Below are 24138 nucleotides of genomic sequence, written 5' to 3' on the forward strand. Positions count from 1 at the left end.
ATCTTCTATTCATTTAATTCCAATCCTAACTGATTCCCGTGTTCGTGTGTGGCTCCGCGTTCCACACTGGGGCACGCGGAGAGCACACCAACTTCTGTGACCCCAGGTTCTCCGCTTTGTGTATTTGTTCGTGTTTCCCCGATTTTACCGTTTTTGTGGAGATTGGGATCTGACCCGACAACATGGCTCAGTGTCTGTCACCTTCCTGTCGCCAGGACCTTGTGGGAAGGGGTCACAGGGAGTCAGGGGGTGCTGGGGAGCCCCGGGGTCTGCAGCCCGTGAGATGGAGGCGGGGACCTGTCGTGGGCGTCGCCGCTCGGGGAGGGCCTGCCACGTGCCTCCTCTGCCGGCACCGCCCGCGTTCACACGGGGCCTCGGCTTCGGGCGGAGGCGGGGCCCGCCTGACGTGTCCACTCACAGCCGAGCCGGCTCCTCACGGGCCGGGGGCGAGGGGCGAGCTGAGTGGAGGGACGCGCAGCCGGGCACCTCCCTCAGGAGGGTGACCCCGCACCCCGGGCCCCCGCGGGCCCTCCGCACACGATGGCCACGGCGGCATGGAGGGACCTGAGCAGACCCCTCACCCGGAGGCGTTCGGACGGGTGAGCGTGGTACCTCTCTGCGAGGCATCAAAGCTGTCGAAGGGGGCGGTCCTCTGGATGTCGTAGGTGAGGGTGGTGCTGGGCATCAGGCTGCGGTTCCTGTTGATGCTGCTGACGGCGAACTTGAAGGCTAGTTCCTCCACGTTGGCAGGCTCGTTCTCCGCCGCTTCGAAAACGCCGCCTGCGGGAGGAAGGAGGTGGGTGAGTCCCCGTGTCCACGGCTTTTTAAACACGTTTTTATTGATCTCAGAGCGGAAGGGAGACGGGGAGAGAGAGACATCAACGAGGAGCGAGAACCACGGATCCGCTGCCTCCGGCACGCCCCACACTGGGGATCGAGCCTGCAACCCGGGCCTGTGCCCTGACCGGGAATCGGACCCAGAACCCTCTGGTCCGCAGGCCGGCGCTCTACCCACTGAGCGACCTGGCTGGGGCCACGTGTGTTTTTCAAAGAGAAGAATATAAACGATTCGAACAAAGAAGAAAGGCAGGCGTGCTCAGGCCGGTCCCAGCCCCGTGTTCACGCCGAGCAGCACGTGAGCTGGGCGGGTCCACGGTCCACCCCCCGGTGTGTGCTCACGACTTCACATCCCGGATGGCCAATGTGGGCCGTGTAGTTCGTCCCGTGGGATGGGCGCCGGGGGATGGAGACAGCGATTCTGCCGTTTGCACCTGCATTTCGCTGCGGTCGCCTGAACACACCCTGAGCCGTCTCCTGAGAGCCAAGCTCCTGCACTCGGAGGCATACCTGCTGGATCCGGGGGGGGGGGGGGAGACGGGGGGCTGCAGAGAGCCGAGGGGTCCCCATGAGCCCCACACGGAGGGTTTCAGAATGGTGGCCCAGAACTCCGGGGTCTGATGCTAACACCTCCCGAAGGGCCCGGGCCGCTCGGAGCGCCGCCTGCTTTTGCTTGTTGTCTGGTTTCTGGAGACCCTGCAGTCCTGCTCCGAAGCACCCCGTCTCCGGCGAAATATGTCCCTCCACTGAGCAGGATCAGGGGCTGCTCTCCTGCCTTGGACATGACGCTCGTCACAGGCAAACACAGAACGCCGGCCTCGGAGCCCGACGATCCCGGCTCTGAGTCTGCTCGGCGCTGAGGTGGGTGCAGGCAGTTGGGGTTCGCTCGCGGCCCATCGCCAATGCCCCTTAACCGCCCGCCGAGCCGGCTGTCAGCAGGCACAGGGCACGGAGCAGAGCTCCTAACTGCCCTCCCTCTGGCTCCCGCCCGCGGCACCGATGTTCCCAACTTCCTTTGAAAAACCACACACATGTCAGCCGGTGCCCATGGACTGTGGATCCGTGTAACGCAGGCTGCTCTTCACACACTTCCTCGCCCGAGAGATGGGCCAGTGGGCCGGGAACTGCCGACTCTCTGGACTCAGGGCGGGCACAGGGGGTTTGCAGGTGTTCCCAGGAAAGCAGTGCCATCTGTCTGTAGATGCTGGTACGTATAGAACAGGCTGGATGCAAAGTGTCCCCTCGGAAGTTCGACCGGGAGAGAGCGAGGGAAGGAGGAGGCGGGCAGGCGGGGAACCTGATTGGCCCTGATAACAGGCCAGGCCTAGGGACCCTACCTGTGCACGATTTCGTGTGTTGGGCCTCTAGTAATTAATAATAATAACACAGGAATAAATTCTTATGATTCGCATACTCACACCTGCAAAATTACGCCTGCACCATCTTGTCTGACGTTGATGGAAGAAACGGAAGGTGACAGAAGTAAATGGCATATACCATGCTCATGGATAGGGAGGGTTCGTATCATTAATGTCCATCTCACCCCAAACCACCCACAGGCTCAGTGCAATTCCACGAAACACCACTGCCACCTCTCCAAGAACGAGAGCAAAGGACCCCGTAAGGAACCACGGAAAATCCCCAATAGCAAAAGCAATCTTGAAAAAGAACTAAGCTGGGGGATCCCAGCCCCCGATTTCAAACTAGACCCCAAAACTGTAGCCGATGCTGAACTGTATTGGCGTGAAAACAGACACGCAGATCGACGGAACAGCACAGAGAGCCGGGAAGGAGCCCGCGTGTACTGCTATACGTGTACACGGCAAATGAGTGTTTGACAAAGGAGCCAAGGACAGGCAGTGGGGGGAAGACAGTCCCCCCAGTAAGTGGCTCTTGGGAAACGGAACACCATCTCGCCACGTTTACAAAATAAATTCAAAGTGCATTTAAGACCTGAACGTAGAGCTGACACCGTAGAACTTCCAGAAGAAAACAGAGGCGGTGGCTCCTGGACCTGTCTTAGCAGCAGCTTTATGAACCGGTTTCCTCAGGGACTAAATCACAGAAAAAAGCGTTAGCACAGCCCAGGGAGCCATCAACAGGAGGACCAGGCCACCTCCTGACTGGGAGAAGACATCTGCACACCATACCTTCCCCGAGGGGCCAACGTTTAAATAATCCGCACAACTCAGGACTGAAAACACACACCAACCCGATTAGAAAGTGGGCCGAGGACTTGAGCAGGCATTTTTTTCCGAAGAAGATAGACAGATGGCCAACAGGTGGATGAAAAGATCCTCATCCTCACCGATCATCAGGGAAATGCAAACTAAGGCCACAGTGAGATGCCACCTGGCCCCAGTCAGAGCGGCTGCCATCAGCACATCAACCAACAACGAGCGTGGGCGAGGACGTGGAGGACAGGGAGCCGCGTGCACCGCTGGTGGGGGTGCGGGCTGGTGCAGCCTCTGTGGAAAGCCGCATGGCGTTTCCTCAGAAAATTAAAAATAGCACTGCCTTACGATCCTGCAATTCCACTTCTGGGTGTTTACCCAGAGAAAACAAACACACCAATTCAGAGAGACGTAGGCCCCTTATGTTCGTGGCGGTGTTGTGTACAATAACCAAGATATGAAAGCACCTACATGTTAGAAGAATGCACACATATGTCTTACATACACATACAACAGAATATGACTCAGCCATAGAAGAGAATGAAGTCTTGCCTGGCCGGCGTGGCTCAGTGTTTGAGCGTTGACCTATGAATCAGGAGGAGGTCACGGTTCGATTCCGGTCAGGGCACATGCCTGGGTTGCAGGCTCGATCCCCAGTAGGGGGCGTGCAGGAGGCAGCTGATCCATGATTCTCATCATTGATGTTTCTATCTCTCTCCCTCTCCCTTCCTCTCTGAAATCAATAAAAATATATTTTTTAAAAAAGAATGAAGTCTTGCTGTTCATGACAACATAGATGGGCCTAGAGGGTACTATGTGAAGTAAAATAAGTCAGATGCCAAAAGACAAATACTGTATGACCTCACTTACATGCAGAATCTAAGAAAGAAAATGAACAAAATCAAACAGAAATGGCCTCATAGGCACAAGAACCACACTGGTCATTACAAACTGGTCAGCGGGGAAGGGTTGGAGGCCAGGGAGCTAGGCAAAGGGGATCGAGAGGCACAACTTTCCGTTTATAAAACAAACGAGTCCTGGGGTGTGAGCACAGACAGCCAATAATATTGTATTAATTTCATGGTGACAGACTAAGAAGATCATTACATCATGTTCCTAACCATCAAATCACTATAATGTCCACCTGAAGCTGCTAGGGTCTGCGTGTCAATTATACGTCAATAATAATCCTATCTAATAAAAGGCTAATATTCAAATCGACCAAACGGCAGAACGACAGGTCGCTATGACACACACTGACCACCAGGGGACAGACGCTCAATGCAAGAGCTGCCCTCTGGTGGTCAGTGCCTCTTCCGCCTCCTCTGCAGGCGGGCGGTAAGGAGTGAGGGGTCCCAGACTGAGAGAGCCCCAGACGGCGAGAGGGATGTCCGACTGCCAGCTTAGGCCTGATCCTCAGGGGAGATGGGGCCTAAGCCGGCAGGTGGACATCCCCTGAGGGGGTCCCAGACAGCGAGAGGGCACAGGCCAGGCTGAGGGACCCCTCCCGAGTGCACGAATTTCGTGCACCAGGCCTCTAATAAATAAATACAATGAACAAGTAATGGGGGGTCCTGCTGGGGGGGAATAGCTATCACGTCACAGAGAGAGAAGAGGGTGTGGGGTCTTCACACCCACGGAAATCACCGGTTCCTCTCTGTGCTCCAGAAGGAGAAGTCAGGTGACAAGGCACGGTCCTGAAGCGGGATTTCCCATCCAAAACATCGCTGTTCTGAGTCGGAGAGAAAGAGCAGTTTGTACGTTCATGCTCATCAGCTTACATTTCTTTGGAGGAGTAAACATTTCTGTAAACTCAGAAGAACTTAAAACGCTGGGTTTCAAACGTCCCCCGGCCTCAGAGACGACGAGGAGGACGTGGGTCTCAGAGACGCTGTCTCCCCTCCGGCCTCACGGGCTCCACTCCCTCCAGAACCGCAGTTCACAGCCGCAGCGAGTCCACTTCCCTCGGACGACAGCTTCTGCGCAGGCGAGTCCCTCCATCCCACGCCCAGTGAGCTCACGCTCCCGGGGACCCGGTGACCTGAGAGGTCTCCCAGAGGACCCACCGCATAATTCTTGCATCAAGACGGCCCGCGATCTGAGCTTCCCCCCTTTTATAACAAAACTAAGGGCCCAGTGGATGAATTCATGCATCTTGAAAGGAACTGTGGGCCACAAGGCTGCGGTGGGCACAGGGGTGGGTCTCGGCCCCTCCTCCTCGCCCCCGCCTGGCCCCGGCCCCCTGTCTGCCGGTGGCCCCACTCCCGCCACCACCGCTCGCCCCACTTGCGCCCGCTGACAGCGCCGGCCCCATTTGCACCCGCTGACAGCATGGAGTGACTGGGGCCAGCACCTGCAGTGGGTGTGAGTGGCGGCTGCTGCCCCGATTGCCCCTCAGGAGCAGGGGGAGGTGGAAAAGCCCTCAGGGGCGATCAGGCCCGGCAGCCGCCCCTTGCACCCGCTGATGCTGATGGCACTGAGGGACCGAGACTGGAACCAGGCGCCAGCAGGGGGTGCGAGCCGGGGCTCCGGTCCTGGCAGTGGGTGCGAGCACTGGGCAGGACCGCGGCACACAGGAGCAAAGAATTTTCAGTGACCACCTGCAGCAGCAGCCGCCTCCACCTTTATTTCCACTAATAACGGGTGAGGACGCCCACCCTCCACCCTCCCACATGGGCCGGGTGAGGAGATAGTGCCTATCTGATCGTCAGTCTTCACCTGGGTCATATTTTAAATCCCGTTAAAGGATTAAAGAGCAGGGTTTGTTTCTAATGCAGAGGTTTCTGAGTTATGAGATATTCCTCTGTCACAGGACATGCCAGACACAGGAGGTCTCCGGTATTTCCGTTTCAGTGTCAACGCACACTCACTGGAGCCCCTGCTGGTGTGTGCTGCCTGCCTTAGCATCAGGCTGAGGAACGTTAAATAAAGTGCCTGCTGCCCGCGGCTCCGGTAACACTTGTCACACATCTGGAGGGTGTGCCGAGTCCCCTTACGTGTTGAAAATTCGATTCTGTGCGATTCAGCTCTAAGACCTAAGACCGAGCGGATTTAGAAACAGTTTAGGAAACCAGGAGGCAGTGAAAATAAAGGTTATGAATCCAGGGCCTCCTCAGATTCCCTGATTTTACCTCCAGTGGCACTTGGCAGCTCGTAAGCGGAACGAGAAGCTTCCGGTGGGAAAAAGGAGGCAGACAGACAGACAGACAGACAGACGTGCTGCGGAGGGCACAGCTCGGCTCGCGGCTTTCATAGCGTGATCCACGCGCCGGCCGCACAGCCCCACGTGGGACGGGCGGCCAGTCACAGCTCAGAGACGATCCCCACAGGCTTCCTCGTGCGTTTCAGGCCTGTGTTGTGCCCTGGCCGGTTCGCTCAGTGGTTAGAGCGCCAGCCTGTGAGGCGAAGGGTTGCGGGTTCGATTCCCAGTCAAGGGCATGGACCTCGGCTGCAGGTTCCCAGCCTGGTCGGGGCGCCTGAGGGAGGCAGATGATGGATGTGTTTCTCTCCCCCCCCTCGTCCCTCCCTCCCACTCTCCCTAGAAATCAATGGGAAAATACCCTCAGGTGAGGATTGAAGAAGTGTGATTGCATTTGTTAAACTTTCCCCTAAAAGGTGTCGGAGCTCAACCCTTTTGTGACCAGAGGCCGCCCACCTCCTTCCATCAGGAGCGACTGCTTTAACGGCTGAGACTCAGCTCTGAGGCTGTTTTCACTGTTAAACGGCACCTCCTTCTGTGTCCCTTCATTTCGCTGCCGAGAGGTCACACCCCTGACGGAGCTCCCAGCCCTGTGGCTGCAGGTGCCGTGAGCTCCTCCCAGTCCAGTGAGACCCCTCCTACCGAGGGCCCCCCATTCCCGCAGTTTGCCGCTCTGTTGACTAATGAGTTTGCCGACCACTGGCCTAGACTGTCCCCCACTGACCGAACCCGGCTGCTCCCCGAGGCCCCTGCCGCCCAGCCTGCACGCAGCGCCCCCACAGCAAAACCCCCATCTCACCAGGAATGTGAGCCCGATCCCCCGGGTCTGAGAGCTTCATGCACAGAAATCACTGTCCTCCCCCACCCCCACCCCCCGAACCCCGGGACAAAAGTGCCTTCGGAGGCATCAATGGAGGCCTGGCCTGGCTTCCAATAAGGACACCCTCACGCCCTCACGCCCTCACGCCCTCACACCCCGACAGAAGCGCATTCCCTGGCTCCGGACCCGCTCTCTGCAGCCGCCGAGCCAACGTCAATGCCTCGTGCCTCCTCCTGGGCGAAGGGGTGAGGCCTCCCGACCGTTTAAATCCCACTTTAAAGGCATATTTATGACGCCGTCGCTCCAGCAGGCACTTAAAGACCACCTTCCAGCGCAGCAGCCAGCCCGGCTCGGACGCAGTCCGCCGGGTGCTCTCGTTAATCTCGGGGCCTCGCGGCGCTCGTTAGTCAGAGGGCGTGGGGCGCGTCCGTCCTGGCAGGTGAAGCCAGGGAATGGGCCCGAATCCTCGGAGGCCCGCTCTTCCCAAAGGTGTCAGCACTCCAGGGTGACTTGGGGTGCAAGGAGCGGGGGCTACTCGTCTTACGCAAATGCCACCGATTTCCAAAGGGTCCAGCCCGTGGCAAACGGAAGGTCCGTGGGCTCCCTGGGGGAGCGACTCCTGTTTGTTTATCGATTCTCCGTGACGCTCTCTCGCAGGTGTAGCCGCTAATGGATACGCACGGACAGTCTTGAGAGGCGCCGTGACGTCGGGTGGCCCAGCCGTGGGGGCCATGCATTCCTCCTCACGACAGAATTAATTCGTCCTTCCTTTGGGTTTCAGTGTGTTCAGTGACTTGCTCACGCTTGCCTCCTTAGCCCGCGGCTCTCATCCCCCCCTTGGCCGGCCCATCCCGGGGCGGGGAGTGCAGGGCAGGGGAGGGGTCTCAGGGGCTCCATCGGTTCGGTGGCCGGTCACGGAGATGCTCACACACACGCGTGATTGGGGACTTCCAGGGCTCGGCTGCCGCACGGGACTACAGCCTCTCCCTGCAGGGCCCGCGCCTTCGGGAGGCGCCCGGGGACGGCCCTTCCTTCGCCCTAGTGATCGCTCAGAAGGTTCCCGGGGACGCGTGGGGCCAGCGTGTGCCCTCGCCGCTCCCTCGTCCACGGAACCGCTGGCAGCTCCTCCGCCCCCGAGGAACACGGGCCGGTAACGACACGGCAGTGAGCACCTGAGAGCAGTCCCTGCCCTTTGTGTTTGCGTGTAGTGAGCGTTTGCGTGTAGTGAGCGTTTACATGTAGTGAGTGTTTGCATGTAGTGAGCATTTACGTGTAGTGAGCGTTTGCGTGTAGTGAGCGTTTGCGTGTAGTGAGCGTTTGCGTGTAGTGAGGGGGCAGGCCGAGCCTCCGTGTGTGTAGGAGCGGGAGCGAGCGGAGCAGGCGCGGCGCGGGGAGGGGTGTCCCTCGGGAAGAGGGTTCTCGTTGGATCGTGTGCCGTGGTCCCAGGTGGAAAGGCCACACGTGAGGAGACACCTGCGGGCAATGGAGGAGGAAGCCGGGAGACACCTTGGAGAGGGGCATGCTGGGAAGAGAAGCCGCCGGCCGGGGGCCTGGGAGGCCGTGAGCGCGGGGGAGACGGGGTGCAGGTGAGAGGTGCAGGGGAGGGGGTGCAGGGGAGAGGGTGCAGGTGAGGGGGTGCAGGGGAGGGGGTGCAGGGGAGAGGGTGCAGGTGCTCAGAGCCGGGGGAGCCCTCCTGGAGGCCGAGGGAGCAATGAAAAGACTGACTTCCACTTCCACGTGGACGGGGCTGCACAGCCGCTGGGAGGGACGTGGACACGTGGCCTGAGCCCCGGCTCCTGGAAGCAGCTGAGCTGTGGTTAGAGAACCCACAGCCTCGTGTCCGGGAAATGACTAGCTCAGAGCCCCCTCCCCCAGCTCAGGGAAGGCCAGGGGTCACCACTCCCCCAGCTCAGGGAAGGCCAGGGGTCACCCCCTCCCCCAGCTCAGGGAAGGCCAGGGGTCACCCCCTCCCCCAGCTCAGGGAAGGCCAGGGGTCACCCCTCCCCCAGCTCAGGGAAGGCCAGGGGTCACCCCTCCCCCAGCTCAGGGAAGGCCAGGGGTGTGACAGGTGCGTTGGGCAGAGTAGACCCCCCCCCCCTTCTTGCTCTTCGTCTCCTGAACGAGGGGCTGAGCGTTTGCCCCCACTGACCGCTCAGAACAAAACGCCTGTCCATCTCACCTGGTCAATTTCAGTCACGTTTCTCTCTTCCTCGGGGCCCTGCCTCCACTCGCCCTGGGCTAAACCTCGGGATGCAGACCCCCTCCCTAAGGCCCCCCCCTCCCCCGGGTGTCTCCCCCTCTTTACGAGGCAGAGACGCGGCCGAGGCCAACAAACGGGAGGGAAGCAGCTGGAACCATGTCGGTAAACAGCTCGGTTTCCAGAAAGGGCACACATTTACATCATCAGCGCCCGTCCAGACCGCCTCGCCCTCAAACCCGGCATTTCTTGTTGTGCTGACGCGTCAGGAGTGTTTCCTTTTTATTTCTATTCAGCGCACTTTCCGGAGTGGGAGCCGGAGAGAAACCGCAGACGAGCATCGCCCTTCATCTGGTCACCAGACGCCGTTCCCCGCGGCCACGGCAGCGGTCCCCCGCGGCGCGCTCGCGGCTCCCACTCCCCTCCGTGAGGTCGGTCGGTGTCTCCACGGCTGTGCTGGGCGTGTCGGCCTGGGATCCACGCACCTCACTCCTGTGGGAGCCGTCCCTCCCCCGCCGGCGAGTGGCCAGGAGTCAGACACACAGACGGAGGGAGACCCGGCAGGAGCGTGGCTCCGTGGGAGAGCGGGAGACGGCCCCCCGGGACTCGGATGCGGCTGCGCTCACCAGTGCCCACGAGGACGCCCCCGGCCCGTCCCGGCAGACGCTCCGCGGTGACAGGGCGGCGGGAAGGAGAGCCCAGCGGGCCCCACGGTGATAAGAGGCCGCGGTAAAAGGGACGAGGTCTCGGACCCACCACGGTGCCCCCGGAGACTGGCAGGCGATTCCGGGTGTTTATTTCCACTCAGCTCCCACGAGGACGCCATCTCGTGCGGCCCCGCCTGAGCAGGTTGGTGTTTGCGGGAGCTGCTAATGGTTAAAGAGCTCATTGTCCTTACGCTGTGGGATCGCAGGGGCTGATAGAGTGCTGGTGGCCACGGCGTTGTTCCCTTTTCTTCAGCTGCAGGTTAAAGTTATACATTTTTATTGACTTCAGAGAGGAAGGGAGAGGGGGAGAGAGACATCAATGATGAGAGAGAATCACGGATCGGCTGCCTCCTGCACGCCCCACACTGGGGATCGAGCCCTCAACCCGGGCCTGTGCCCTTGACCAGAATCGAACCCGGGACCCTTCAGTCTGTAGGCCGACGCTCTAGCCACTGAGCCAAACTGGCCAGGGCTCTTCTTTCTGTTTTTACTGCTGGACATTGGAGTTCACTGTTGAGTGATTTCCAATCAAGTTGCGTTAAACTCTACAGCAACTTGGAGGCTGTGGGCAGGGACCCCAGTGGGTCATGGACCACAGACCCTCCAGGTTTAAACGGTGGACGTAAGACCCGCGTCCCTGAGGTCAGCATCGTCCCTCCGCCCCAGGAGAAAAACCGACCGTGGTTTTGAGGACACAGCTCAGCTGTGAGCCGCTGGGCCGGGCCCTCAGCCCATTGTTTATTTGGATGTGGTCTTCCTGGGGTTGAGTTGCACGCGTCCTTTATATATTTTGGAAAACAACCCCTTGTCCGGTGTCTCGCTGGGAGAAACAGGGACGTCTGTAATAGTGTAAAAACACAAACGAAGTTTTAGAAAAGACAAATCGATGGAGACTGATGGCCGATGCCGACACGATCAAGACGTTCTTAAGTCGTCGGCGATGTTCCGAGACGGGTTTGTTGACCTTGGCAGTGCAGGGTAGACTTCCGGATTACAGCGAGCGGGACATGATCTGCCTCGTTATCTAACGTGCATGCGGCACTGGTATGGCTCCTGGCACGGGGCAGGTAACACGTCACTCGTGGGTGAGTGAGGGTGTGAGTAAGCACGCGTCATAGATCTCCCCGCCACGTGCCGCTCCGTGCCGCGCTTCCCCAGGCACGCGTCTTCCTGTTGTTATAAGGTCTGACGTCCTCTCCAGGGAAAAAGACAGTGTGTTTACTGGGGGTCCTGGCACCGCGCCTGCTGCCAGGCCCTCGGAGAGCAACGACTGTTTGCGAATCGAATTTCCAGAACAAGAGCAAGGCATTGCCAGGACCCCACAGATGGCGAATGGCAGCCTCTCCTGTTATCGCGTCCGAGGCTGACGAGATGAGATCAGTCCCGCGCCCGTCGTGGCAAAGCTGCGAACCACGAAATCCTGTCTCCAAGTCACGGTGTTGTCCTGTTCGTCACGGTAAAGCTCTTCGTGCCGCGGCCGCTCCTCGGAGCATGGAGCCCGGTTCTCGGGTGTCTCCTGGGGAAGGCAGGTGCGGGCGGAGCCGGAAGGAAAGGCCATTAGAATCGCTGTTTGTTCCTGGCTCCCTCCCCCTGCGGGACCTCCCGGCCGGCTGCTCAGCCCACCTCCACGGAGAGAAGAGAACGTGCCTTCAATTCGGTGAGCGCCAAGGAGAGTCCCTCTCAGGTGCCTCAGGTGCGCTCAGAGCCGCCAGGTCCTGCAGGTGACCCAGGGGAAGCCACAGGGCAGCCTTGGGCCCGGCGCCCTCTCGCGCCCCCTAGTGTCTGCCCGAGGGACTGCAGGGCCGAAGACCAGGCTGCCCAGCTGATGTTCTACCCACACACCTGGGGCAATAGGCGCCAGCGGCCCCGCGGACACACGCGTGTTTAGTGGCAGGAATCCGTGTAAGTCCCAGGACAGCAGATGCCCACGGAGTCTGTGCTCGGCTGACCTTTCACCGTCACTGACCTTGAGAAGGGTCGTCGCAGTTTCCTCACTTCATTAACTTTTGCCGATAGAAAATGCTCAGAAACGACCTCAATTATTTGAATATTCTCTTTCATAATCAAAATCTTCTTTGTCGTGCCCTGGGCGGTGTGGCTCAGTGGATAGAGCGTCGGCCTGCAGACTGAAGGGTCCCGGGTTCGATGCCGGTCACGGGCACGTACCTCAGTTGCAGGCTCCCAGGCCCTGGGCTGGGTGCGTGCAGGAGGCAACCAATCGATGCGTCTCTCTCACATCGATGTTCCTCTCTGTCTCTCCCTCTCCCTTCCACTCTCCCTAAAAAGCCAGGGGAGACTATCCTCAGGGGAGGATTAACAAAAAATAACCATAATAATCTTGTCATAAAGCTGGGTATTCGCATGGGTCTCGAGGTCGTCTCTGAGTTCCTACCGACGTAAACGGAATTCAGCAGGTGCGAGCTTGTCCTGTCGGGAGGCAAACGAGGCAGCTCGGGTTTAGATGTCTGTCCGGAAGCTGCGTGGCTGCATGCGCTGCTCGCTCTAAGGGGCTCAGGTGGAGGCGGCGGCTGCTGCAGGTGGAGGCTTGAATCACAGGCACCTGGACCCGTCTCCGGCGTCTTCCTCCTCGGCTCCTGGTGTCAGGGCCCAGGACCGTCTCCTGGGAGAGAAGTCTGGGGCTGCGAGAGGACTGGGACCCTCTCCCTCTGGTTTTGCTGTGTTCAGAGCTCTTCCCAGACTCCCGAGCCGCCGACGTGTCTCTGCAAACAAATCCTTCACGGATCTGTGTTTTTCTTGATGCCCATGATCATGGAGCCCAGGTTGTGTATGTCGACTCTTCCTCCTCCTCTCCCCGCTCCTCCTCCTCCCCCTTGTCCTCTCCCTCCTCCTCCTCCTCCTCCCCCTCCTCCTCCTCCTCCTCTCCCTCCTCCCCCTCCTCTTCTTCCTCCTCCCTCTCCTCCTCCTCCTCTCCCTCCTCCTCCTCCTCCTCCTCCCCCTCCTCTTCCTCCTCCTCCTCCTCCCTCTCCTCCTCCTCCTCCTCCTCCTCCTCTCCCTCCTCCCCTCCTCTTCCTCCTCCTCCTCCTCCTCTTCCTCCTCTCCCTCCTCCTCCTCCTCCTCCTCCTCCTCCTCCTCCTCCTCCTCCCCCTCCTCCCCCTCCTCTTCCTCCTCCTCCTCCTCCTCCTCCTCCCCCTCCTCCTCTCCCTCCTCCCCCTCCTCCTCCTCCTCCTCCTCCCTCTCCTCCTCCTCCTCCTCCTCCTCTCCCTCCTCCTCCTCCTCCTCCTCTCCCCGCTCCTCCTCTTCCCCCTCCTTCCCCTCCTCCTCTCCCTCCTCCTCCTCCTTCCCCTCCTCTTCCTCCTCCCATAGGAAATAATTAGGGTGAATGTCTGCAGAAGGCACTGCTTGGACTAAGTAATTTCGTGTGTAAAACAGCGCAAACACTGACCCCCCAGGACTGTGGAGCCGTCTCCGGAGCCGCCCGTGGAAAGGACTCCGTGTGGACCCAGCGGCACCCGGGCCTCAGCAGCTGGCCTGGCCCTTCCTTCCCTTTTCTTCACACAAACACCTTCTCCCCCAGACGCCGCAGCCACGTCGCGCCCGTGGGCCTGGGTCGGTGCTGCGATTGGTGGGACTCCAGAGGCTCTGACATGTGAGAACCCACCCCAACCAGGCTCTGCGACTCATTCTGGTTTTGAAAATCACCTTCAGTGTGTGTGCTTTTCATGCTCCTTTTAAAATACGTTTGTATACCTCTGTCATCCACCTATCTATCTATTTATCTATATTTATTGATTTCAGAGCGGAAGGGAGAGGGAGAAAGAGAGAGAAACATCCATGATGAGAGAGAACCATGGATCGGCTGCCTCCTGCACGCCCCCCTGCTTGGGGTTGAGCCCACAACCCAGGCCTGTGCCCTGACGGGGAATCGAACTGTGACCTCCTGGTTCCTAGGTCGACGCTCAACCACGGAGCCACACCGCTGGCCATGCTGCTTTCATGCCTGCCTTGCTGGTGCCCACACCTTGTGGAGGCTGCATTGCCCGGGGGAGGGTTGTCTGGGGGGGGGGGGACCCAGGGGCACCCCAGTGTTACTAAACTGGATGTGCGTGTCCCCACACTCCGCCCAAGATCTCCTTTGGGGTTCGTTTGGAATCGAGGTAAAAGCTCGGGTAAGCATGATTCCTTTGTTAAGAGCTGTGTCACCTTTTGGAAAAGTCTCCACTTGGCCACCTCCATGCACAGGAGAGCTAAAGTTTGATCATTCTTTCAACTTCTGGGAAATAATTACGGCTCATCAGCTATGCTTCCTGGAGGAATCATTAAGCCACGGATATGCTCGGCACGATGAATTACAATCTACTTAATAACCTGCATATTAAGAAGAGCTAGCTCCGAGGAAGGCAGATAAACAGGCTCCCAGAATAAAGCCCCGTTAACGCGAAATGAGGCCTCCCCAGAAGACACGCCGCCCAGGTCTGCTCCCCATTACGTTCAGAATAAAAACCCGCTGACACCGTTCCGAAGCGCAGCTTGGAGATCGGCATTTCCCTACGCCACGGCCAAGATCAGCATTTATTTGTGCATTTTTTTTTATGACTTTAAAGTTTCATTGATGCTCGCTGGGGACTAGGCAGGCCCGTGGTCTCCTCGGTCAAGGAGTTTTCATCCTTAATCGTTTCTGCACATCTCCTGTGGGAGGGTCTTTGAGGATTCACGAGGAAATATTTCAAAGCATATTCTCATTAATCCTCGAAATCGTAGAGAACAGGCACTCGATACAACAAGGGGGGGATTCTACTGCTATTATTCACAACAAGAAGGCCAGCGTGTCGAGGAATTTCTTAACTAAACGTTATATTATAGGATGGGATCTATAAATCCCCCTGCGTGGGATGAAGACTAAGGGGCATCCGGCCCCCAAAGTGGTACCTCCTACTGGACTGTGGGCTGTGAGTCAGGTCTCGTCCCGGCTTCCCCATCCATCCTGTGGGCAGTACCTGGCGGGCGGTGCGTCTACTGTCGCGTTCCGTGGCCGGCGTCGGTCTGCGTGCCACGGTTGCACCCTTGACAGGATCGCGGGGTGAGCAGCCGGACCAGCCTCAATGGCGCTGCATCTCTGTGGGTGCGTCCACGTCGGCTGAGGATCATGAGATCCAGCTGGAGAGCAGCTTACTGGAGCGAGAGCCCTTGGGACGTGGGAGGCGGAGGAGAGGCCGAGGGGAGAGCAGCTTTTGTACGTCCACAGCCGGTGAGAAGACCGGGGCTGGCCTCGCAGCCGGAACACAGGAGCCCTCGAAGGCGTAACAAGAGGAGGAGGAGGAACGCTTCTGAGCTCAGGCGCTGGAGTGAGGGGAGCGCTGTGGGGTCATTATTATTATTGATAATAATATAATGAAATGATATCATACAATGAAAAAATATATATTTCATTATATTATATTACTTCATTATTAATTATTTTCATATGATTAATAATAATTATTATTAGCATGATAATATGCTAATTATGCTCCCGGAGGCCTGGATCACCTGTGGGAGGAGCGTCGGGCGCAGAGCAGGCGTTTCTGGAGAAGGCGTGGCCTGAGGGCTTGTCCGTGGACAGGCAGCGGGAGGCGGGGAGGACACCCCAGGAGACACGTGTGCGAACGGGGGCGTTACTCGGCTGAGAACCTGGAGTGTGGGCAGCGGCCTCGCGGCTGAGGGCGTCTTCTCCCTGAAGGTGAAGCCGGTGGAACCGAGAGCCGTCCCAACGCTCCATCAAGAGACGTGTTAGGGAGAAGAGTCGCTCAGGAAAGAGCGATTTTGCTCCGAAGAAACCAGGTAACAAAGCCCCGTGATGCTGCCGCGCCTTCACCTCATTTCCCTCGGCGGCCCCTCTGCACGCGGCCCTGGGGCGCGCACGTCTCAGAAACACACGCCCGACGCCACGGAGGCGAAGGCACCTCCAGCAAACAGCCCGTTCGCACGTCCCCCAATGCTTTCTGGTGAAAAGAGTTTGCGTGTGCCATCGCAACAACAGCCACCTCCCGAAGCTCGGGGCCTTCCCACGACAGGGGAGCGACAGGCCTCCTCACTGTGACCCCATCAGCAAACAGACTTACGCACGGGCCACGGTGTTTTACTCACTACACGACTGCCCCTCGAACGTAACCAAACATCGAGGCGTTAGATACGATTATAAACTCTGACTCCATATTGTCAAATGTGCGCTTATATCCGTGAACATCGACAAGGAGTGAATATTTAACGTTCATCTGCTAGGGGAAAAACTCGGGACAGTTCCATTGTCAGAAAAATCTTCAAGTGTTTCCCTGTGACATTGAATTGGGGTGATTTTATTTCTCTGAGAGAAGACGATGCCACCTTTAGCTGGGCATTAAGGATAATGGTCCAGCGCCCTGGCCGGTTGGTTCAATGGATAGAGCGTTGGCCTGTACACTGAAGGGTCCTGGGTTCAATTCCCGGTGAGGGCACAGGCCCAGGTTGCGGGCTCGATCCCCAGTGTGGGGCGTGCAGGAGGCAGCTGGTCCATGATTCTCTCTCATCACGGATGCTTCTCTCTCTCTCTCCCTCTTCCCTCCTCCCTCCTCCCTGAAATCAATAAAACATATTTAAATAAAAAAACGTACAAAACGCCGTGGGCGTGTGTCTGTGTGTGACGGCTGAGAGGATTGAGTTAATTGGACTAAATGGTCTTTCCTTTCCTAGTGAGGACGGGAGGACGCCGCGGTGCAGAGACCTGTTTCCGGAGGAGAATTCAGATCCGAGAAGGTAAGTGGCTTATTCCACGTGAGGGCCAGGCTCCTCTGACGCATCAGAAACGCTGCTGAGGGGTCACATGCAAAATCCTCGCGTAGCAGCCGTGAGCTCCTCACGTATGGCCTAGGAGACCCGTGTCCGAGGCTCACGGTCAGAGGGCGGCTGTCCCCACGGGACGTGAACCTGGGACATAAGCAGGTCCCCTGGCCCCTCCCCCGTTCTCCTTCGACTGCAGCGTCTCCCTGGGGTAGAGGAGGCTCAGGCCTCCTGCGTGGACGTGAAGTCCTCCCTCGACAGGAAGGACGATAGGTGTGCATTCGCTGTAGCTGTCAGGTGTGTCCCAACCTGGTATTCAAAAGCCTACGCATTTTTTAAAAGATATATTTTTATTGATCTCAGAGAAGAAGGGAGAGGGAGATAGAAACATCCGTGATGAGAGAGAACCACGGATCGGCTGCCTCCTGCACGCCCCACACTGGGGATCGAGCCCACAACCCGGGCCTGTGCCCTGACCGGGAATCGAACCGTGACCTCCTGGTTCAGAGGTTGATGCTCAACCCCTGAGCCCCGCTGGCCGGGCTGTGCCATTTTTAACTCAGAAGAAAGCAAAACAAAGCCAACACTAACTGCTCACAGGTGGTGTGCCTCCGTGGCCTCTGGACCAGCACCCGTTCCGTTAGTCCTTTCGTTCATTCAGGAGCCCCCATGGCGAGGCACACGGACCACGCGCGGTCACGGGAATTCCACAGCGAACACAACCTCGTCCTTGGCGCCGTGGGCTCAGGGAGGGGAAATGAGGGCAGATGGTGGAGAAGCGTGTTCGGGGGAAACGCCTTTAGAGTTAAGAATAGAGATGAATTGGACCCGTGGTCGGCAAACCGCGGCTCGCGAGCCACAAGCGGCTCTTTGGCCCCTTGCGTGTGGCTCTTCCACAAAACACCCTGGCCTGGGCGAGTCTATTTTGAAGAAATGGCATTAGAAGTTTAAGTTTAAAAAATGTGGCTCTCAGAAGAGATTTCCATCGTTGTGCTGTTGATATTTGGCTCTGTGGACTGACGAGTTTGCCGACCACTGAATCAGACCGAGAACAGGAGCAATTAAGAGGGAAGAGTCCCCAGCAGGCGCTGTTAGTCATTTAGGAGGCGATGGGAACGAAGGCGGTTTTCCTCCTTGGAAAAGGATGCCGTTACCTCACGTGTGATAAACCCAGAGGCTTATTTTATAAAACGAGGACAGGTCGACTGTCACGCAAACCTGGCACAATTGTCCTCACGTGGTTTCATTCCTGCCGGCCCCACTCAGGTTACTCCACGGCTCCTGGTACTATCCCTAGGGCGCGCTCTCTCCCTCCATCTCTCTCTCTCTCCCTCCCCCCCATCTCTCTTCCTCCAACTCTCTCTCTCTCTCTCTCTCTCTCTCTCCCTCCCTCTCTCTCTCTCTCCCTCCCCCCCATCTCTCTTCCTCCAACTCTCTCTCTCTCTCTCTCTCTCTCTCTCCCTCCCTCTCTCTCTCTCTCCCTCCCCCCTATCTCTCTTCCTCCATCTCTCTCTCTCTCTCTCTCTCTCTGGCTTTTGAAAGCGTCTGGCCCACCCTGACCGTCGTCTCCCACGCTCACTAACCTCGAAGCTCTCCTCAGCTGTTTCCTTCCAGTCCATCCCCCTTCCCTCCATCACCGAGGAAATGCTTTCGTGTGAGAAATGTTTCCTGATCGGAAACAATGCCGAGAAAACAAAGGGGCTGCTGGGTGGGAGCGGCGCGTGGCGTCTCCCTCCCGTCCGCGGTCCCGGTCACACGCCCGTGTCACACGCCTGTGTGTGGGGTGGGTCCTGAGAGAGGCTCCGACAGAGGCTGGGTCTCCACACCCTCGTCCCCCCACACGCTCGCCTCACAGACTCGTGCCCAGGACCGTGTGTGGCCGCGTCCACCCAGGAGCAGTTCCCGGCGGCCCGGCTCCTCCTCGCTGAACTGTCCCCCGGCCATCAGGGTCCGCTGGGCCCGAGGCCCCGCTCACGTCCCACACCACGTGCTCTGGGAGAGCTGCTCTCGGGACCCCCCGACCGTCACTCCCACCCACAGAGCGTGACGGGGACGGGGACGTGGGACGGATGCACGCGCTGGTCTCGGGCGGCCAGTTACCTACGTCCATTCACTGACGTCGACGGGAAACCTGTTTCAGCCTTTCAGTCGCCGCCTCCTCAGCACCGGGCCGCCTCTGTCTCCCCTGGCACCGCCGCCGGCTCGGCGGTCTCCTCTGCGGCACGGCAGGTCAACGCCCTGTCGCCCGGCTGTGGCCGTCACGCTGGCCCTGTTGTGAAACCGCTGCCTGAGACCTGGGAGGTGTTCCCACCGCGCTTCTGCAAGACGCTGAGCACACAACGCCGTTCCTGCCCGACGACGGTGTTTGTAAAGACACAGCACCGCGGGCGGGTGCGGGGACAGACCCCGGTTCACGCTGGGGGTGCGTGCGATCCCCGGGGGCCGTCACTCACATCGGGGCGCTTTGATTTTATCCGGAGATAAAAAGAGAGACGTCCCGGCCGCCGCAGCCTCCCCGCCTCCCCTCGTTCCGAGTTTGCTCCACTTGCCGCGGACAGGGCGGGTTGGCTGGAGACGGTCGGGCTGCGGCCCAGGATGCCCGTCGCTCAGGCCGTCAGGGCGTCCACTCGGGAGGAGAGACTCCAGTGCCGACTGGACACAGACGGGGGCCGGCGATGGAGCGCTGACTGAGTACGAGACGCCGTTGGAACCGCCACGCAGAACTGAGAACATGCTCTTCTCTCGTTAACAGCAACCACCAGGGTCCGTTCACAAGGCCGGAAACGGCTGCTCTCTCTGCTTCCTTTCCCTCCTGACGGGTCCTTTCACCCTCCCCCCCCCCGGGCGTCTCATCTCCTCCCTATCGCCGGGAGCACGGACGCCAGGCCGGAGGCCGTCAAGTCCAGACTGTGTCACGCACTTAACTCTCTGCAGGTGCCTGTACAGGGTGTCCCCAAAATGTACGCCTACACTTTACAAAAATACATGTTTATTGATCTCAGAGAGGAAGGGAGAGGGGGAGAGAGAGAGAGAGAGAGAGAGAGAGAGAGAGAGAGAGACATCCATGACGAGAGAGTCATGGACCGGCTGCCTCCCGCACGCCCCACACTGGGGATGGAGCCTGCAACCCGGGCCTGTGCCCCAACCGGGAATTGAACCCTGACCTCCTGGTTCCTAGGTCGACGCTCAGCCATGGAGCCACGCCGGCTGGGCTGGCCCCAAGCTCTCATCTCCTCCCCCTCCTCCACACGCCGGCTCGCTCCCCCGCCCGATGTAAACAGTTTGTCTCATCAAAGAGAAAAAGGAAGCAGTGAGGCAAAGGCTGACTCATGTTTCATTTCGATGTCCTGTTTGCACGTAATTTCAAAACGCGCTTACATCGCATTCTCACCGAGGAAAGATGAACACGCAATACAAGTCCATGTACGTGCACGTCATCCCTGGAGAAATTAATACTGTATATCGTGGAAACCAAGGCCGTTGTCGAGTCTTGGTGGTTTTTTAAACACCAGCCCAGTCCCGGCTCCCATGACGGCTCCCTGCCTCCAGGGCCAGGGGACGGGTCCACCCCTAACCTCGGTGTCGGTCTCTGGGCGGCGGTCAGCCACGTCACCGTCCCCGCGTCTGCGTCACGTGTGACTTCCAGTCCCCCAAGCGCGTTCATAGGCCCCTTAGCTCTCCAACAAGAGTCAGGGTTCACGCAGCACCCCGACTTCCCTCGGGGCCTGCGGACGGCTCCTCCCCAAATCGACGCAGACGTCTCCTCGGCCGTGACCGCCGTGGGCAGCGCGTCAGGAAACGGCTCCCACGGGAGATGGACCCCTCCCTGAAGGAGGTTCGGGTCCACGTCCCCTCAGGCCCCCGTGCGCTCTCGGGTGGGACGGGGTGTCGGGTGGGGTGTCCGGCCCCCGTGCGCATCCCCTCCTTCCCGTCTCGGGGTTCAGGACCGTCTTACTGCCCGACCGCGGGGGCCGGGCCGCGGCTCCGACGTCTGGGCGACGGTAGTGCAGCTGTGGCTCCGCGTGCGTCCTGAGGCGATGACGCGGCGTGTGGCACGAGGGTGACGGAGGGAAGGCGTGACGCGTGTGGGTAGTTCCCGCGTGACGGTGTTGAGTCCCGGCAGGCGCCGGGTAAGTCCACGTGCAAGCGCTCACATGCAGTAGCTGCGAAGACGCCTTCGCCCACAAAGGGCGGGAAGCGTGGGGGTAAAGAGCTCATTCAGCCCTGGCCGGGGTTGCTCAGTGGGTAGAGCGTTGGCCTGCGGACCGAAGGGTCCTGGGTTCGATCCCGGTCAAGGGCATGTACCTTGGTTGCAGGTTCGTGCAGGAGGCAGCCCATCCATGTGTGTCTCTCCCATCGATGTCTCTATCTCTCCCTCCTCCTTCCACTCGCTCTGAAAATCAATAGAAAAGTATCCTCGGGGGAGGATTATAAAAGAGAAAAGAGGAAGAGGGAGCTCGTTTACATGCTCAAAAGGAAGCAGCCAGCTGTGCCTTTGCCGGGACCTGCAGCTTGGCCGCCCGCGGCCTGCTCCCCCCCCCCGCCCTTCCCCTCTTCCTCCCCCCCCCCCCCCCCCCCGTAACGGGCCATCCCCGTCTGTCCAGCTCCTCAGGAATATCGAGTGGCTGAGGATCTTAACCCGACCCACACGGAGTTCCGGATCCAACATCTCTTTGACATTCAATTCTAAGATCAACGTAAAAACCCACGCCTCTGGGTGACACAGGAATAACTGCCGTCAGGCGGAAACTGGAGATTTTTAGATCCTTCTGATGAGGGCAGCCCTCCTTCCATCTCTTCCATCGTCCCCTTCGTGGGAAAACGTAAGGATCTGTCAAGCACTCAGTCAGTCATGAAAGGCGAATGTGTCTGGAATGAGTCACGCCGCTCGGTGCCATCAGGAGCCACACAGACATCAGGTTAAACATTTTCCCTCGGAGTTATGGCGGGGGGGGGGGGGGGCGGGGGAGATGGGAGGGATGGGCACCTTCCCTCGGGGAGGAGGCCACGCGCTGGATCAGCACCTTGATTTTTATTTATTTACTAGAGGCTCATTGCACGAAGAGATTCGTGCAATAGGCCTTCCTTCCCTTGGCTTCCAGCACCAGTTTTCCTCTGGCACCAGGGACCCAGGCCTTCGCTCTGGCTGGAGTCTGCCGTCTTTGCTGCAGACTCCGGAGTCTCCAGTGTTCGTCTTTGCTGTGGCCAGAGTGCTGCTCCTATAGATCCCTTTACCCCCTGCCCTCCCTCTCATCGCTGGCATCCTACCCCGCCCGGCCACTCCATGCCTGGAGCAGCTGGGCAGCCACCATCTTTGTCCTTCTAATTTGCATATTCCCTCCTGATTGGCTGGTGGGCGTAGCGGAGTGATGGTCAATTTGCATGTTTCTCTTTTATTAGTGTAGATTTTTTAATCCTCACACGGGGGTGTTTTCCCATTGATTTTAGAGGGAGTGGAAGGGAGAGGGAGAGACAGAGAGAAACACCGATGTGAGAGAAACACACCGATGGGCTGCCTCCTGCACGCGCCCCGACCAGGGGAGAAGCCTGCACCCGAGGTCCATGCCCTCGGCTGGGATCGAACCCAGGACCCTTAGGTCCGCAGGCCGACGTTCTATCTGCTGAGCCACCCCGGCCAGGGCTGACCAGCACCCTCACCACGTGGACTTCACCCGTTACAGTCACCAGGCGGCGCGGGGGCTCCAGGCTTCCTCAGGGGCGAAGAGCCGAGTCAGCACATGCCAGCCCCTCGTTCTCGGTACCGTGGTGCCAGCATCACCGGCAGCCGAAGCTGCTCGTGGCGGCCCCCGGTGCTGGTGAGGAAACGGCGGGTGTGGGCAGGATTTTCCTCACCGACGTGTCCGAGGTCGGAGCACCGTGTGACCTTTACCTCAGGGGTCTGAGCGGCAGGGAGGGGCCACAGCGAGGGCGGTCACACTGTCTCTGACACTGAAACGCACGGAGTCAGGGAGTGAACACTGAGGTGCTGATGGCTCATCTCTGCGGCTCAGGGGTGGAGCGTCAGCCTATGAACCAGGAGGTCAGGGTTCGATTCCCGCTCAGGGCACATGCCCGGGTTGCGGGCTCCATCCCCACTAGGGGGCGTGCAGGAGGCAGCCGATCCATGATTCTTTCTCATCATGGATGTTTCTCTCTTTCTCCCTCTCCCTTCTCTGAAATCAATAAAAACATATTTAAAAACTATCAACTTAAAAATGAGCTGCTGTATTTGGTCAGACATTCAGGTAACTCACCCCCAATGCCTCGGCAGGGCCAGACCCCATGATTTCTTGGGTCTTCATGGCGCCCCGGGCTGGACGCCCCCCACGCTGCACTAGGTGCATCCAGGTTGTCGCAAAGGCTAAGACCTCATCCCTGTTCATCGCTGGTGACATTCCATGTGTTGTATGTGCCACGTAACATTCCACGTGTTGTATGTGCCACGTAACATTCCACATGTTATATGTGCCACATAACATTCCACGTGTTGTATGTGCCATGTAACAGTCCATGTGTTATTTGTGCCACGTAACATTCCACGTGTTGTATGTGCCACGTAAGTGCTGGTGAGATTCGGAACCTGCACCTGGAGCGTGCGTTGTGCCGCGGGGTGGGGAGCGCGGTGTGGCTGACCTGGGTGGCGTGAGCGTTGCTGGCGAAGGACGGGCAGGCGGGCCCCATGGGACGAGCCCTGGATGGAGCCACGGCTGAGAGGAGCTGCAGGGCCCGGCCCACAGGGGACCACGGTCCCGGCCCGGCCGCCCTCGAAAGCCCTCACGCTGTCTCTCCCTCCAGACGCCGTGCGTCAGCGTCCTCCTGGTTCATGGAATCCGTTCACGGCCTGGAACACAGTGGTTTTGTCACGGAGGCCCCTCCAGAGCGAACACGCCGCAGCACGGGGTGATGTGAAGTCTGAAACGCCAGGACGTGCTGCTGGGACTGGCGCGGAACGCCAACACGCCTGTCCAGCTGCTGCTTTTCTGTGTCTGACGAGGACATTGCTCTCGGACAGCGGTCGCGTCCCCTCCTCCACGGAGTCAGGCTCGGCGTGAATCTGAAGTCCCGGCAGCTTGAGAGACGCCGTTTGATGTTCTCAGCGTCTTCATCGACAAAATAGTTACAATCAGAAGAAAACGCTCCCTTTCAAGGCACGGAAGCAGGCCCGTGACCCGTGCCCGCAGCCAGACGGCGCGGCTTCGGTCCCAGCCCAGGCTCAGAAGCGACCAGGTTTGTCCCTCGCCTGCCTCCTGGTGCCCGGGTCCCGTGGGACGCGCACCAGACGCCGCCTGGGACGGCGGCACGGCAGGCACGCTCCCGAGCTGCGGCTGCGGCACCCTCACAGGTGCCGGTGAGCACCCGGGTGATGGGCGCGGTGTTCGGGGAGAGCAGGCCAGGGGCCGGAATGGAATGTCGGGGACCAGCTGGGACTGTGAGGAACACGACTGCTGCTC

At 59.1% G+C, this 24138-nt stretch overlaps 1 protein-coding gene across 1 annotated transcript in view; it reads right to left on the reverse strand.

Moving 5' to 3' along the window:
* GRIK1 (glutamate ionotropic receptor kainate type subunit 1) overlaps positions 1-24138 on the reverse strand; it is a gene marked incomplete at its 3' end in the record, with an annotated part of 110483 nt that overhangs the window by 60343 nt on the left and 26002 nt on the right. Inside the window, exon 2 of the mRNA XM_079767440.1 lies at positions 613-780. Coding sequence (XP_079623566.1) covers positions 613-780 — 168 coding nt within the window. The remainder of the gene's footprint in view (positions 1-612; positions 781-24138) is intronic.

This window comes from Cnephaeus nilssonii (assembly GCF_951640355.1).
Source record: "Cnephaeus nilssonii genome assembly, chromosome: 3".
NCBI lineage: Eukaryota > Metazoa > Chordata > Mammalia > Chiroptera > Vespertilionidae > Cnephaeus > Cnephaeus nilssonii.